The sequence below is a fragment of the Muntiacus reevesi genome, chromosome 1 (assembly GCF_963930625.1).
Source record: "Muntiacus reevesi chromosome 1, mMunRee1.1, whole genome shotgun sequence".
Lineage (NCBI taxonomy): Eukaryota > Metazoa > Chordata > Mammalia > Artiodactyla > Cervidae > Muntiacus > Muntiacus reevesi.
The window spans coordinates 182,320,438-182,336,889 of record NC_089249.1 but is presented as its reverse complement, the minus strand read 5'-3'; the positions used below and the strand labels follow the sequence as shown (position 1 = coordinate 182,336,889).

Sequence of the window (16,452 nt, the reverse complement as noted above, 5' to 3'; positions counted from 1 at the left end):
TCTGATAGCAGCAGAGATCAACGCTGGAGTCCCCAGTATGGCGTCTTTTTCCAGGGAGTTCAGTCAGCTACTTGGTGGGTTGATTACAGTGGACTGTTACTTATTGTGAATTCTTTGTATATGGCGAGTCACTCTTGCTGCTTTAAATTTTTGTTTTTGTCTTTAAGTTTCAGCAGTTTGATCATAATGTGTTTCTTTTTTATTCTCCATGGAGTTTGTTGAGCTTCTTGAATGTGTCTTTTCATGGTTTTCACCGGATTTGAGAAGTTTCAAATCAAATGTGTTTTCTGCCTCTTTTCTGTCCATCTGGAATTCCTGTAATACATGTGTTGATCTGCTTGATGGTGTCCCATAGTTCCTTTAGGTTCTGTTCATTTTTCTTCTTTTTTTCTTTCTGCTCCTCAGACTAGAAAATTTCAAATGTTTGACCTTCAAATTTGCTTATCCTTTATTCTCCCTGCTCAGATCTGCTGTTGACTTCCTGTAGTGAGTTTTTTATTTCAGTTACTGTTACTTTTCAGCTCTAAAATTTGTTTGGTTTCTTCTCATAATTTCTGTCTTTTTATTGAGATTCTTTGCTCATATATTTTTATTCTGATTTCTTTCAGTTCTTTGTCCATAATTTCCTTTAACTCTTTCCACATATTTAAGACAGTTGGTATAATGTCTTTGACTGATAATTCAAATGCCTGGGCTTGCTTTATTTTCTATGAATAGGCCATATTTTCCTCTTTCTTTGTATATTTTGTAATTTTCTCTCTAGAACTACACATTCTGAAGATTATATTTTTGTAATCTGTTATGGACTTTATGTGTGTCCCTGAAATTCGTGTATTAAGTCTAAACCACCAGTGTTAGGAGGTGGGGCCTTTGGAAGGTAAAGTTTAGATGAGGTCATGAGGGTGTAGCCTCCTTGATGGGATTAGTGTCTTTACAGATGGGGAAGAAGCTGGAGAGAAAATGACTGAAAGCCAGGGAAAGAGCTCTGAGCAAAAAACCACATCTGTTATAACTCTGATCTTGGACTTTTTAGCCTCTAAAACTGTAAGAAATAAATATTTGTTGCTTAAGCTACCAGTCTGTTGCAGCCCAAGCTGACTGATAACACTCTGGAAATCGAATTCTTCTATACCTCAGGGGTTGGTTTTTGCTTATTGAGAGTTGGAACTGACTTTTTGTGACTACTCCAGACTATATTTGCAAAGCATGTATTCCTTATTAAGTGTGGCCACTGAAGCTCCCAAGAAAGACAAAATAAATAGGTCTTGTTTCTTTAAATTCCCTCCTGACTGTGGAGCACTTCAGCCCATGGTGGTGGAGATCTCTGTGCCAACCTTTCAGCAATTGAAAGCCCCAGTCAAAACTCAGCAATCCCAATTTTTGGAGGGAAGGTCACTGTTGCCCACCCTGGCTCCAACAGGCCACATTAGGAATACTTGCTGCTGTTCCACAGCTGCGAGCTATGGTTTTGTTGGATGGGAGGTGGTAGCTACTACTGCTTGAAAGCAGAAGTTGCTTGAAGTTCACTGTCTCTGCATCAACTTCCTGCTGGATGCTGCAAATGTTCTCCTTTTCCCAGAGTTCCAAGGTAATTGCTTCAGATAGTTGTGCCAGTTGATTTGTTTTGCTGGAGGGATAGATTCCTGAAGCTTCCTATTCCACCATCTTCCCTGCTAACTTCCCTCACTAACTATATGGCTTTTATGAATAGATGATGCCCTTCATGTGACCATTTCATTCTGGAGCAAATTTCATTGTTTTTCTGTATTTAGCAGTTTTCAAAGTAATGATTTTGTTCTTTATCATTGTCAAAAAATATTCAGTTATAATTTTTAATATCATTTTGAATTCCTGGATCTAAAAGTATTTGAGTAACATAATGAATTCTGAGTTTCAACCTGTTGCAATTAGTATACTCCTGAACTTTAAGCTGTTCCATCTTTAAGCATGTTGTAACATTTTTAACCCAATAATTTAGCAGGGAGTAATATCTAGGATTGTAAACCTTAAATCATGTAATCTTAGGTATTCATGGACAGCTCCTGTCACCATTTATTACCTTTTAAATATAAGTTTTGGGTGAATGGTCTGCAGACAGGTTCCAGGTGAAGTCCACACTACAGAGCAGAAGGGGAGGCACAGAAGGTCGGAGTCGCTGGAGAAAGTCTCGTCGGTGCAGTTGGCCTCCAGAGGCTTATTTACAGCTGCCTCTTGGGAGGGAGCTAAGAGCCCTGGTTCCGTGATACTCATTCAACAGCCATGCCATCCTTCAATCAGGTCTTTGCCACTTCCTCACATTCTGTGGTAAAATAAGGATTACATAATGAATTTTTAGAATTCATTATGTTTTTATTGGGTTCTGTGAGTAAGTAGTATTGTCTCAGTCTTCATATGTTGGAATATGCCTTTATTTTACTGACACTCTGAATGGTAATTTGGCTCTTCACAATTAAGCCAAATTTAGCTCAACATTTTGAAGATGTTTTCCCATTGTCCTCTTTGCATATGTTACTGCTAAAGAGAATTTATCGTTCTTTTGTGGCTAAAGGTTTTTTCTCCCTACTCTAAATGTTCTAATGTTTTACTGCTGTTTGTCTGGGTAGATGTTTTAGAACAGCTTTCTAACTTACATACCATAAAATTCACTCATTTTATGTGAACAGTTCAGTGGTTTTTAGTTACTTTACAGAGTTAAACGGATGTCACTGGAGTCCAGTTTTAGGGCACTGTCAGCCTCAAAGTGGCCGCAGGCCCAGCCGGGTCACTCTGTTCTTACGGTAGCCCAGGTCACCACCAGCCTGCTCCCTGTGTGTATTGTATGGATTTGTCTTTCGGGAGAGTTAATGTACGCTTGGCTCCTTTTGGCTAGTGTTGCGACCTTTGAGACTCATTCATGTTGCAGGATGCACTTTACTGTTTGTGTTTCAGAGTCATACTCTGTTTTGTAGATCTGTAACATTTTGTTTGCCCAGTGACTAGTTTTTAGTCTTTTGCGGAGGAGGGTGCCACACGGCTTGTGGACTCTGAGGTCCCCAGACTGAACCTGGCCACGCAATGAAAGCCCAGATCCTGACCGCCGGATACCATGGAAGTCCCTGCCCAACGATACACGTGTTGTTTCTACATTGTGGTTATTATTCATAATGATGCTGTGGATACTCATGTACAAGTGTTTGTATAGGTACATATTTTCATTTCCCCTGAGAGGGAAATTGCTGGATCTTTGTTTAACATTTTTAGAAGCTGAGAACTTGTTTTCCAACATAGTTGCACCATTTTGCATTCCTGCCAGTAATGTATGAGAGTTCCATTTTCTCCACTTCCTCACTAATACTTGTTATTGCCTTTTAAAAAATTATAGCTATCCTAGTGGGTGTGAAGTGGTATCTCACTGTGGTATTCATTTTCATTTCCTCACAATAGTGAGCATCTTTTCATGTGCTTTTTGTTCATATGTATATATTGTTTTCAAGTCCTTTGACCATTTATTATTGTTTTTCTAGAGTTACAAGAATTCTTTATATATTCTGGATACAAGTCCCTTTATCAGATAAATGATTTACAAATATTTTCTCCTATTCTGTGTATTGTCATTTCACTTTATTGATTGTTTTTTGAAATACGAAAATTTTTAATTTTGATGAAGTGTGATGTATCTATTTTTTTCTTAATATTGCTTCACTGTTGGTGTCATGTCTAACAATCTCTTGTCTAATCCCAGTTGCAAAGATTTACTCTTGTACTTTCTTCTAAGAGTTTTTATAGTTTTAGCTCTTACATTTATCTTATATATGATTAACTTTGAGTTCATTTTTGCAAATGGCATGAGAAATGGGACCAGTTCCTTTTTTTTTGCCTATGGATATCCAGTTGTATTCAGCAACATTTGTTGAAAAGACTTGTTTCCCCATTGAATTGTCTTGTCACCCTTGTTGATAGTCAATTGCCCATAAATGTCAAAGTTTGTTTCTGAGCTCTGAATTCTATTTCATTGATCCATATACATAACTTTATACCAGCACTACACCATCTTCATTTCTATAGCTTTGTAGTAAGTTTTGCAATCAGATAATATGAATCTAACTTTGTTCTTCTTTTTCAAGATTGTTGGCTATTCTGGGTCCCTTGCATTTTCATGTGAATTTTAGGATCAGCTAGCCCGTTTCTACACATAAACCAGTTGGGCTTTTGATAGTAATTGGGTTGGATATGTCATTTTAGGAGAGTTTTGCCATCTTAACAATGTAATAATTGATGAATATACAATTATTTAAGCATATTTTATTTTTCAGGTTGTTTGTTCCCTCTCTTGTTCAGTTTTTTTTTTTTTCTTTATTTTTTCTTGCTAGGGGTTTAATTTTTAAAATTACTTCAAAGATAATGTTTTGTAATTTTTCTATTTTCCTTTTCATTGTTTCCTACTTTTCCTTCTACTTTCTCTGTGTATAATTTATAACTTTTTGAGGTAGAGGCTTAGACCACTGATTTTAAACCTTCCTAGGAAGTTTTCATGATCTCCTGATTGCAAAATTCAGGCTTAAATTGAAGAAAATAGGGAAAAAACCACTAGGCCATTCAGGTCTGGCCTAAATCAAATCCCTTATGATTATACAGTGGAGGTGACGAATAGATTCAGGGGTTAGATCTGGTAGACAGAGTGCCTGAAGAACTATGGGTGGAGGTTCCTAGCATTGTACAGGACGTGTTGATCAAAACCATCCCAATGAAAAAGAAATGCAAGAAGGCAAAGTGGTGGTCTGAGGAGGCTTTACAAATAGCTGAGAAAAGAAGAGAGGTGAAAGGCAAGGGAGAAAGGGAAAGATACACCCAACTGAATGCAGAGTTCCAGAGGATATGAAGGAGAGATAAGAAAGCCTTCTTAAGTGAACAATGCAAAGAAATAGAGGAAAACAACAGAATGGGAGAGACTAGGGATCTCTTCCAAGAAATTGGAGATAGCAGGGAACATTTCGTGCAGAGATGGATAGGCATGATAAAGGACAGAAACATCAAAGACCTAACAAAAACAGAGGAGATTAAAAAGAAGTGGCAAGAATACACAGAAGAATTATACAAAATAGGTCTTAATGATCGGGATAACCATGGTGTGATCACTCACGTAGAGCTAGACATCCTGGAGTGTAAAGTCCAGTGGATCTTAGGAGGCATCACTACAAACAAAGCTAGTGGGAATGGGGGAATTCCAGCTTAATTATTTAAAATCCTAAAAGATAATGCTATTAAAGTGCTGCACTCAATATGTCAGCAAATTTGGAAAACTCAGCAATGGCCCCAGGACTAGAAAAGGTCAGTTTTCATTCCAGTCCCAAAAAAGGGCAATGCCAAAGAATGTTCAAACCATACAGTTGTGCTCATTTCACATGCTAACAAGGTCATGCTCAAAATCCTTCAAGCTAGCTTTCAATAGTATATGAATTGGGAACTTCCAGATGTATAAGCTGGATTTAGAAAAGGCAGAGGAAGCAGAGATCAAATTGCCAACATTTGTTGGATCATAAAGAAAGCAAGGGAATTCCAGGAAAACCTCTGCTTCTGCTTCATTGACGATGCTAAAGCCTTTGACTGTGTAGGTGACAACTAACTGTGGAAAACTCTTAAAGAGATGAGAATACCAGGCCACCTTACCTGTCTCCTGAGAAACCTATATGCAGATGAAAAAGCAATAGTCAGAACTGGACATGGAACAACAGACTGGTTCAAACTTGGAAAAGGAGTGTGTCAAGGCTGAATGTTGTCACCCAGCTTATTTAACTTAGATGCAGAGTACGTTGTGCAAAATGCCAGGTTGGGATGAATCGCAAGCTGGAACCAAGATTGCTGAGAGAATCAGCAACAACCCCAGATAGGCAGATGTTACCACTCTAATGGCAGAAAGTGAAGAGGAACTAAAGAGCCTCTTGATGAGGGTGAAAGAGGAGAGTGAAAAAGCTGGCTTAAAACTCAGCATTCAAAAAACTAAGATCGTGGTGTCTGATCCCATCACTTCATGGCAAATAGAAGGGGAAAAAGTGGAAACAGTGACAGATTTTCTTTTCCTGGGCTCCAAAATCACTGCGGACCATGACTGCAGCCATGAAATTAAAAGATGCTTCCTTGAAAGGACAGCTGTGACAAACCTAGCGAGTGAAAAGCAGAGACATCACTTTGCCAACAAAGGTCTGTATAGTCAAAGCTATGGTTTTTCCAGTAGATATCCTTGGATGTGAGAGTTGGATCATGAAGAAGGCTGAGCACCAAAGAACTGGTCATTTTTAATTGTGGTGTTGGAGAAGACTTTTGAGAGTCCCTTGGACTGCAAGGAGATCCAACCAGTCCATCCTAAAGGAAGTCAACCCCGAATATTCATTGGAAGGACTGATGCTGAAGCTGAAGCTTTTGACCACCTGATGGGAAGAGTCGACTCATTGGAAAAGACCCTAATGCTCAGAAAGATTGAGGTCAGGAGGAGAAGCGGGGCAGCAGAGGAAGAGATGGTTGGATAGCATCACCAATTCAATGAACATGAGTTTGAGCAAACTCCAGGAGATAGTGAAGGACGGAGAAGCCTGGTGGTGTGCTGCGGTCTGTGGGATCTCAAAAAGCCAGACATGATTGAGCAACTGAATAACAAGAGGTTTTCAAATATATGCATTGAGAGAGATGACTTTCTCTCTCATGACTGCTCTGTTTGCATTCCACTGTATTTTTGTATATCATGTTTTTAGTTTCATTCACTTCAAATATTTAATTTCCTGGTGGGTGGCGTCTGGTCCCAGTATAGTTGACTTTGGGGCCTGCCCGTCTTGGACTCCTGTCTGCAAGAGCTGGCAAGTCCCAGTCCTGGTGCTGACCTGCCAGTATGTGAAGCAGGGACCTTGAAACTCCTAGGGCTGGTGCCTGCCTGACGAGCGGAACCTGTTCCCAGTATAGTTGCCTGTCGGGCCTGGGGTCCCAGAGCTGATTCTTTTCCATTGGTGGGTGGTGCTCGGTTCCTGTGTGGCTGGCTGCAGCTCTGCTGGTCCAGGACTGGGTCTCTGCCTGCTGGTTGTCAGGGTCACGGCTGGGCAGCGCGAGAGGTCCCAGGCCTGTTGGCCACCTACTGGTGTCTGGTAGAGCGTGTTCCAGTGCCGATAGTTTAGACTCCAGAGCAGTGCATCCACTGATGCACTTGCCAGCATCAGCATCCTCATGACAGAACCTAAATAGCTCCCATAAATGGCTGCTGCCAGCATCTGTGTCCCCAGGGGGCGTTCTGGTGGCCTCCCACCTCCCTGGCAGGCTTCTCCAAGTGTAACAGGTAGCTCTGATCTAGACGCCTTTGAAATACTCCCTCTTTGCTGGGTCTCTGAGCATGTGATGCTTTGTGTCATTTAAGAGAAGCTTTCTCTTTTCCTGGAGCCCTCTAGCTCTTACACAAGACTGGCTGACTTTCCAAGTCAGTTGTTACGGAGCTTATCTTCCAGTGTGATACCCCGGGGCTGGGGAGCCCAGTATGGAGCTTGGACCCCTTGAGTCTTGGGGAGAACCTCTTGTGATTGTGATTGCCCCCCCTTTTGTATGTCACCTGCCTGGGGATGTGGGTTTTAACTCTACTGCAACTCCACCACTCCTACCCGTCTCATCGTAGTTCCTTCTTGATATCCTTAGTTTGGGGAAATCTTTTCTGCGAGTCTTCAGGTCCTTCTCATTGATAGTTCCTCTGTAAGTAGTCATAATTTTGGTTTACCTGTGAGAGGAAGTGAAGGTGTTCATTCTGTGCCATCTTGACCACTCTGTTATATAATATATTGTTTTTGTTGTTATTGTTTATGTTTTGAATATACTTCAGAGAGTGCATTCAGCATTTGGAGGTATCAGTTGAGGTGGTTGAACAATATTGTTCAAGATTTCTATATTCTTACTAATTACCTTTGTCTTCTTGATGTATCAGTTATGAAGAAAAATTTGTTAAAACCTGCAGCTACTTTTACTTTTGTCAGTTTTTGCTTAATGAATCTTGAAGTTCTGTTTTTAGATGCATGCATATTTACTGTCATCAAGTCTTTGTTTTAGATTGACCCTTTTATTATTGTGCATTGTCCCTCTTCCCAGTAACATTTTTTGTCTTAAAGTTTATTTTTGGCATGTTATTTTTTTATTTTACTTTTCCAGTCCCTTTACTTTCAGTCTGTCCTTTGTCTTTATATTTCACGTTGCTTTTTGTCAACAAGATATAACTGTTTTATTTAGACTGACCATGTGCCTTTTAGTTAGAGAATTTAGCCCACTTACATTTGGCATGGTTACTAATATGGCTGTGATAACTCGTCTATCTCGTTATTTGTATCCTGTGTATTTGATTTGCTCTTTTGTTCCTTTGCTTTTCCTTTCTTGCTTCCACTGTTTTCCTTTCTTACTGACTTTTTAGATATATCTCTTTATGTATTAGTGGTTAAATTAGAGCTGTGTTGTCCAATAAGATAGCCACTAGCCACATTAAAATTAAGTTTAAAATTCAGTTCATCCTTGCGTTAGCTGTATTTCAGGTGCCCAGTGGCCACGTGTCTCCATTACTGGATTAAGCAATACAGATTACTGCAGAAAGTTCTATTAGATGGCTCTCTAAAGGTTATGATCAGGATTTGTTTTGGTCAAAACTACCGCAGGTCAAGTATGAAAAGAGCAGTATTCCAGTGAGAAGATGTTCTTATGTGTCTACTTCTGGTGATCTTTGTATCTGTAGACAAATGTCCCACTGCTCTTAGCCTCAGTTTTCTTTTTAAAAACATGAGGATAATAATTCCTGTTTTTGCTGCTTCTTGGAGTGCTTGTGGAAAAGAAAACTATAAAATGGTAACATTCTTTATAAAGGTCAAAGCAATTTTCCCAAAAAAAAAAAAAATTAACAACTGATTGTCTACTTTTTGTGTTTTGTTTGCTTTTTTAGGTTGCTGACTGAACTGGAGTCTCCTTCTTGGTGGCCCTTTAGCTCCAAGCTTTGGAAAGCGCCACCGGAAACAAAGCCCAAGTGGGACACCTCAGTGGCTAATTCCAAAGCTTTTGGAAAAGAAGGGATAGTGATCCAAGTTCCTGCTGTTATTTCGCAAAGAACAGAATCTCATGTTAAACCAGGAAGGCTCACCGTCCTTGTTTCTGGGTTGGAAATCTACAACTCAGATTCTTTGCTCATGCACAGATTCGAAAGGGAAGATGTAGATGACATCAAGGTCCACACACCTTATGAAATTAGCATCCGCCAGCGGTTCATTGGGAAGCCAGACATAACTTATCATTTGATATCTGCCAAGATGCCAGAGGTTATCCCCATTTTGGAAGTACAGTTCAGCAAGAAGATCGAGTTATTAGAAGTCGCCATGATGCTCAGAAGCACTGGAACCTCTTCCCTAGCAGAGAAGGGCTCTTCAGTCTGGCACGCAGGTGAGTGATCGTCAAGAGTCTGTGCACAGAACCTGTAAAGTCACAGTCAAACTCAGCACACCCGTGGTGCATACTTACCATGATGCATCACATAGAGCAACTGCTGGTTTCAGCTCACTAGCAACTGCCCATTTGCTTATAAATAAAAATATTTTCAGACCATTTTTCTTAGTATTTACCCTCTCAATATCATATCACTCAGTTTTATCATTTCCTTTAGAGCTGTGGTTTCCAAGTAGGTCAGAAAGGTTTTGGTGACACTTTTAGAGGAAGGAAAGCTCCCAAGTTAGATGTTTTCACCTCTTTCCTCTGTTTGATTTGAGAACCAACACTTTAGGGTCCTACCTAGCATCATCTCCACCTGCTCTGGTGTGTCTCCGCCCAAGACCCCGCATCACTCTTGGTTTTCTTGGCACTTAGTTGAGATCTTCCAAGCCCACTTTCCAGATGTGTGTTTGGATATCAGAATTTTTGATAATTATGCAGCATAGTTTTTGTGTGATTTTTAGCGTCTACAAAGATTGTGAAACCTTTGCTTTTCTTGGCAGTGTGGTTGCAGTATCCTCTTGCGGTCTCTTTGGGGTGTGGAGGGTATAGCTGAGTTTGGCCCCAGGATCCAGTGTGTGTGGTAGGACATGTGGATGTGAGGGTGTCAAGTGGTATCTTGATGGTATTTTTATTTTTTTGATTGTGATAAGAAATATCAGACACTTTTTAGTTGCTTTTTGGTCTCGCAGATTTTTCTCTGTGGTTTGCTCGTTCTGTTTGTTTTTGTTTTTCTACTAGGCTTTTTTTTTTTCTTTGATATAATTATAGGGGTTCATTATTCATTCTAGATACTCATCCCTCGTTGATTTAGAAGCTACAAATACTTCTCCCAGACTGTCAGCCTCCATTACAGAAAGAAACCTCTAATTTTGCTGTGGTCAGATCCACCACTTTTCCCCTTATGTTCATTTTTGAGCCCTGCTTAAGAAATCCTAAAGTCATAAAATATTCTTGTATTTTCTAATACTAACATTACAGGTGACATTACTTTCTTGTTATAGTGATTTTGCTAATAAGTAATAATCTTTTCTTATTAACTTTAGTTGTTAGAGTTTGTTTGTATGAGGTATGTTTGTTACGGTTCCAGTTCCTTTCATTTCCTTTTCCTCTTAAGTAACTGATTTCAATATGTAATCTGTTTATATAAAAGGGCCAAAAAGGGTAGACTCTGCTGGCCAACATCAGATGCTGACCAGAAGGACCCTTCAGGAAAGGCCATCTGCGAGCTCAGTCTGGTTAGCTCCTCTGATAACCAGGGTCTTTGAGTCCTCATCACTGCTGTTTTCCTCTGGGGGAGCCTCAGCAGTGAGAGGAGGAAGGAGGGCTTGGCTGCTGGGCCAGATGCAGAGCGCTGTGGGCTATTGGTTTTAACCGTGCTGTTGAAGAATCCATCTACACCAGGTACGATGCCAGGTACCTGTAGTCCTGCACTCGATCTTAGCCACAAGGCCGAGAAGCGATTACCTGTAGTCCTGGAAACCATCCTTCTCATGGGGCTCTACCACATTCGATGTGTGGGTCTTGTTAGGCATGGTGGTTTCAGAGAGAGAACACGGCATAGAAGGTTACAAATGAGATGGCAGATGGGAACATGTCTTGTGTGGCACAGAAAGTCATACTGTGCAAGTGAGAAGAGTGCAAGCTTGCTGGGCCTTGCTGTCATGGAGGGCAGGCCCCGAGGAGGATGGGATGATGAGCTCTGACTCGAAGCATACAGGTGGCAGATGGGGCTCGAGAGGAGCAGGGAGTGAGCACCAGGGCCTCTGCCGCTGTGATCAGACTGCGGGAAGCTAAGCAAGTGCAAATTTGCAGGGCCTCCCATCTGGAAGGGGAAAATGGACCTCTTGCTCATAAACTGCGGCTGCTGAGCAGAGGCTGAATGTCTTTCTTCTCAGGGAAGCTGCAGATATTACATCTTTAAGGTTTTTCAGCTGATTGAACCAGGCCCACCAGATTGTCTAGCATAGACCCCCTCCCCTAAAGTTAACTTATTGAGAGCTTTCACCACATCTACAAACACCTTCCCAGCAACAGTTAGATTAGGGTTGGATTGAATAACTGGGGACTGTGGCCTCACCCATCCCAGTAACGGACTGTGTATATATGGAATGAGCTGAGCCACATCCACCGTGACAGATTGGTTTTCATTTCAGTGCTAACTTTAGCTTCTGGGTGGGATCCCTACAGTGTGTCTGAGTCTGGACTGAGCATGAAGTGCCATCCTCCCCTTGTGAAGCTGCCTGGCCCAGCAAGGCACGTGTACCTTATAGCTGTGAATTTGGAGGAATGCAGGTGATGAGGAGTTACGTTTGGAAGAAGCCAGCATGCTGAGTTCAGTAAACAAGAGGATATCTTGTTTGCTTGGAACTTCACAGTGGTCCTGTCAAGCCCAGTAATGAGAACTTACTTCTCACTGTGACCTTTCTTGTTGTTGCATCTGTCAGCACCTCTGTTTTTACTTTTCTGTATGGGAAACAGCAGAGACAGTGGAGATAGAAACCATGACTTTGACATCTCAGAAATGTATTTCACTCCTCAGTGACCTATTTTAGTAAAATGTGTGGCCAGAAGGTGGCGATCTAGTAACGGTGGACCAATGTTTGTTAAGAACGAGTCCAGAAGAACTTTCCAGAGACCTTTGTTGTAATGTATAGTGTAGACAGATTGAGGGCCTTGGTGGCCAGGCTGGGACTGGGGGAGGAGGAGAGTCTCCTGGGCTTCAAGGAATGGAAATGATGCAGGTGGGAAGATTCCACCTTAAGAAAGAGCTGTTGCAAATTGCTGTTTGCCTGCACAGTATCTTTAAAATAATCTTTTAAATTTTAGAATAGTTTCAGACTCGAGGAAAAGCTGTGAGGAGTACTCCCGTGTCTCCTACACCCAGTTTCCCCTGTTCTTGTCAGCTTACATTAGTATTGTTCGTTGTCACAACTAATGAACCTATCTATACATCTTTACTCTATAAATTCCATGTTTTATCCAGATTTCCGTAAGTTTTACTATTCCAGAATCCTAGCCAGGATCCTAGATGATGTTTCGGAGTCTCATCTTGGACTCATCTTGACTATTACGGATTCTCAGACTCCCCTTGTTTTGATGATCTTGACAGTGGTTAGGCTTTGTAGCCTTTTCCCAAGCTGGACCTTGTCTCATGTTGTCTCATGATCCACTGGGGTGGTGGGTTTGGGGAGGAAGATCACAGAGCTCTTATTATAAGAGCATGGTCCGTGCATAGCATTTTTAAAGAGTTTTTTGGTACTGAGTTTTGTTTTCACTGTTTGCTAACTGTTGCCTTCTGAGAGGGGCCTCCTCTGACCATCTAATTTAAGAAGACTGGTTTCCCATTCACTGACCCTGTAGAAATCTTGCTTAGCACATGCATCTCTGTAAAATGGTAGGTAAACTTCTGAAGCACTGAAGTCTCTGCACAGGGTCATTAATGTAGGACCATCTTTTGAAGCAGTGAAGTTCTGACCCTGGGACACAGCACCGTGCTTACCGCCAGCAGACTCCATGTGGTCCCTGGGCCACGGCTGTCAGGCTGACCACCGACAGAGCCCTGCTTGTGGTCCCTAGGACATGAGCACTGCCCTGACTGCAAACAGGCCCCGTGTGGTTATTAGGACGTGGTGACCCCTGACTATCGACCGACCCCCAGAGAACTGCTTGACCCTCAACCCCTTGATCCCTTCCAAGGACCCACAGGTCCAAGCTGTATACCATATAATTTTGTAAATTTGCAAAGTAAGTATTTAAAAAACTGTAATTAGTTGAGACTACTCTCTTTCTGCATTTCAGCTTTCTGTCTCTTATACCTCCTGTTACATTGAGGACATGGAGCATTTTGTGCTTTTTTTCTGAAAGGGCTTCCCACTCCAGTTATATAAGGTGCTGGATAGAGTAGGCATTTTCCTGTGTCATCAGTGGGGCATTTGGGGCCCAAGGACAGGGAGAAGGATTTGCTCGTGACTAGACAGACTTGAAGCAGTTTTTCTGCTCACAGAGCAGGCCCTGGTGGTGTCTGCTCCGAACTTGCGATGAGGTGACCAGTCTGTGTCTGATGCACAAAGGTGACTTTTGTGTCCCAGCGCTGCCCCTGCCAGCCCAGTCCTTGCTCAGGGCTCCCCTTGATGCCTCCTTGTCCTTAGAAAGTGGGATCATCTGTAAGTTCTCACATAGCTTGAACAATTTGTGCTTATTTTGTTTAACTATTAATGTTGTTGACTTCTGAGACAAAAACCATCTTATACTGCATCAAATTAATTTTTTTCAGAAGATATTTCAGAGCATTAAAGTAACTGAGTCAGCACCCCAGGTCTCAGCAGACAGTTCTGAGGGTGACCGAGTTTTGTACCAGGCAGGACCCTAGTGATGCCACAGGTCGTTGTGAGAAACATCTCTGATTAGCACATTCCAAGAAGAAAAGTCCTCGGTTGTGATTTTCTGGCTGTTCAGCCCCATTTGTTAAAGATTTAAAAGCGGTGTGTTTCTGGCTGTCATACAACTGTAGTAACAGTGAGTGAGCCCAGCCCTGGGCACAGCGCGCAAGTGTGGACTAGACGTGGGCTTCGCTCCCAGGGAAGCTGGCCGGGGAGACCCTCATTCCCAGAGATGATGAGAGGAGTAGCAGCGCAGTGCCAGCAGCAAGTCACTGTCAGTGTGTAAGCTGAATTGTACCAGGACAGATGCGGGACGATTGCTGTGATGAAAGGGCTGAGTGGAGAACACGTCTGCAGACGTGGGCTGGGGCACATCTGTCTGCATGACATGTGCAGTGGGGTGTGTCGGGGGCAGAGGGTAGGGTGGCAGGAACAGGGGTCTGCAGGGTCAGGCAGCAGACTGGGGAGAAGGGTATAGGCTGACTGAGGCACTCACCTTCACCCATTAGGCCAGAGAACCACTGGTAACGTAGACAAAAGAAGTGCACTTGGCCATTGTGTTACCACTGGTGACATTTTAAGGTCGTGTACGTTAGTTAGCTTTTCCTTTAGGCTGATGATAGTTAGTAGAACACGTCCTCTGTTGTCCAGCTTAGCTCTGATGGTGTTCTGTTGCTAATGTGTTAGAAAAGTGCTTTTTATTAGGTAACATCTTAGTGACATTTAGGTCTTGTAAGACCAACCAACAGTGAGTTGTAGGCTATGGAGAGTTCTCAGTAAGCCCTTAGGATGATGGAGTAGTGGCACCTTGGAGATCGTAGAACTCGGGTTGTGAGATCAATCTGGTTGATTGCAAGCAGCTTTCATATAAAGAACAGAAAAGCACAGCGGCGTGCATGGTGTGTACCGCGGTTTCCGTGTTGTGAAACCCCGTCAGACTCCCCAGGTGTGTGTGACGGTGTAGCAGTGCTGTGCGGGTTGCAGCTCTCACAGGTGTGCGTAGTTAAAAGGCGGGCAGTCTCTCATAGGCCCTCCTTCCCAGAGGAGACGGCTCTGGGGAGTGCTCAGGTCTGCAGTGTGGAACCCCTGCCCTTGCCTCCATGCAGGTTTTGCTTTGCATCAGCTGGTGCCTGAGCTCACTCTATCTGACCGAGACTTCCTCTCTGGTATCTCAAGAAACATGCTCTCATCCTCATGTCTTCTCTGCTCAGTTAGGGAATTTCAGAGAGTGTTAGTTTGTAAGAAATTATTTAACAGATAAGAATAAGGGGATATTTGTGTACCTGTTGGAGGTGCTGTTCTCTCCCCTGGGAGGAGGAACTTGTGCAATTAGCATACCCTAGAGTTACCAGCTGTATTCCTATTCCTCAGGCCCAGCACGAACTTGACCCCAAGATGAATTTCCTTTCCTAACAATGCACTTAACAGCTGCTCTAGGCCACTCTGCCAGAAGGCAGCACTGCTTACTGCCCTGAGGGTCCTCAGAACGAAGTGGTGTGTCACATCTCTGCCTTCTTTGCTGCTCAGAGGAGTTGGTCCTGGAATGCAGATGCTGGTTCTCAGACCAGGATTAATAAAACGGAGAAGGAAATGGCAACCCACTCCAGTGTTCTTGTCTGGGAAATCCCATGGACAAAGGAGCCTGGTGGGCTGCCTGGTCCATGGGGTCACAAAAGGGTTGGACACAACTTAGTGACTAAATAATATCCACTTGGATAAAAGATCTTTCTTCTCAAAGCCAGTTATAGAACAAGGTCCCGAGTATTTACTGTGTTGTACACTCAGGTCAGTGTCAGGTAAGGGAGCAGCTCTGGGTTGGGATTGAAGGCAAGGCTCAGGCAGGTTCCACATTCAGTCAGCTAAGCAGAGGCTCAGCCAAGTGAGTTCACCACACTTACTGCTCCGGCAAGCCCAGAGGCTCTGCACCCATAGAAGACTGTGAAGACACTCTGTCAACCTAAAGAGCTCTGATGGCCTTAAACACCACTTTTTCTAAAATTCTGAATGCGCTTGTGTTGTTCACACCTTCTGAAAGATACCACCCTGACTTTGTATTTCAGCATCTGGACTGATGGACCAAGCCATGCACTATGAGTCCTCCGCAGGGAGCCAGGAAGGGAGGCCACTTCAGCTGCAGAAAAGCGAGCCAGTCATTTCTGAGGAAGACACCCAGGAACTGGGACAGGTAACGTGCATTCATAGTGTTATATCCTCCCCTGCAGGCAACTTACTTGTCTTTCTTGCCTAAAAGCAACTTTCCACTGACTTACGCTTGCCTCTCGCCTACACAGAAATGTTGGGATATCCACCTGATTTGCTCAGCTCCCTGTGGCTTGAGAAAGAATAAAGGCATTGCCCATTCTGATTCCTTGCGTTTTGTGGCGTGCATTCCTGTGCACACACAGTGGTCTTGCCTCTTGTGTGTGTGTGTGTGCGCGCGCACATATGCTCTGTACGTGTACATGTGTGCGTGTGTGGTGTGTGCACACATGTGCAGCACCTGTGTGTGTGCACTCCCTGGGCGTGTATAGTCGAGGACACTTGCCCTCAAGTGCTGAACGCTGGTTCTTGAGAAGGCTTGCCACTGTTTGTCCAGGAAATTGAAATT

General features: G+C 42.9%; 1 protein-coding gene across 5 annotated transcripts in view; it reads left to right on the top strand.

The window, feature by feature from the left end:
- SNAP47 (synaptosome associated protein 47) overlaps window positions 1–16,452 on the top strand; it is a 66,814-nt gene that overhangs the window by 28,639 nt on the left and 21,723 nt on the right. For all 5 annotated transcript variants that reach the window (XR_010660840.1, XM_065917324.1, XM_065917322.1 and 2 more), the window contains exons 3-4: window positions 8,927–9,417; window positions 15,905–16,029. Coding sequence is in view for 4 of the 5 variants with exons in the window: in XM_065917324.1 (XP_065773396.1) it covers window positions 8,927–9,417; window positions 15,905–16,029 (616 nt within the window). In the remaining variant the exon portion in view is untranslated. The remainder of the gene's footprint in view (window positions 1–8,926; window positions 9,418–15,904; window positions 16,030–16,452) is intronic.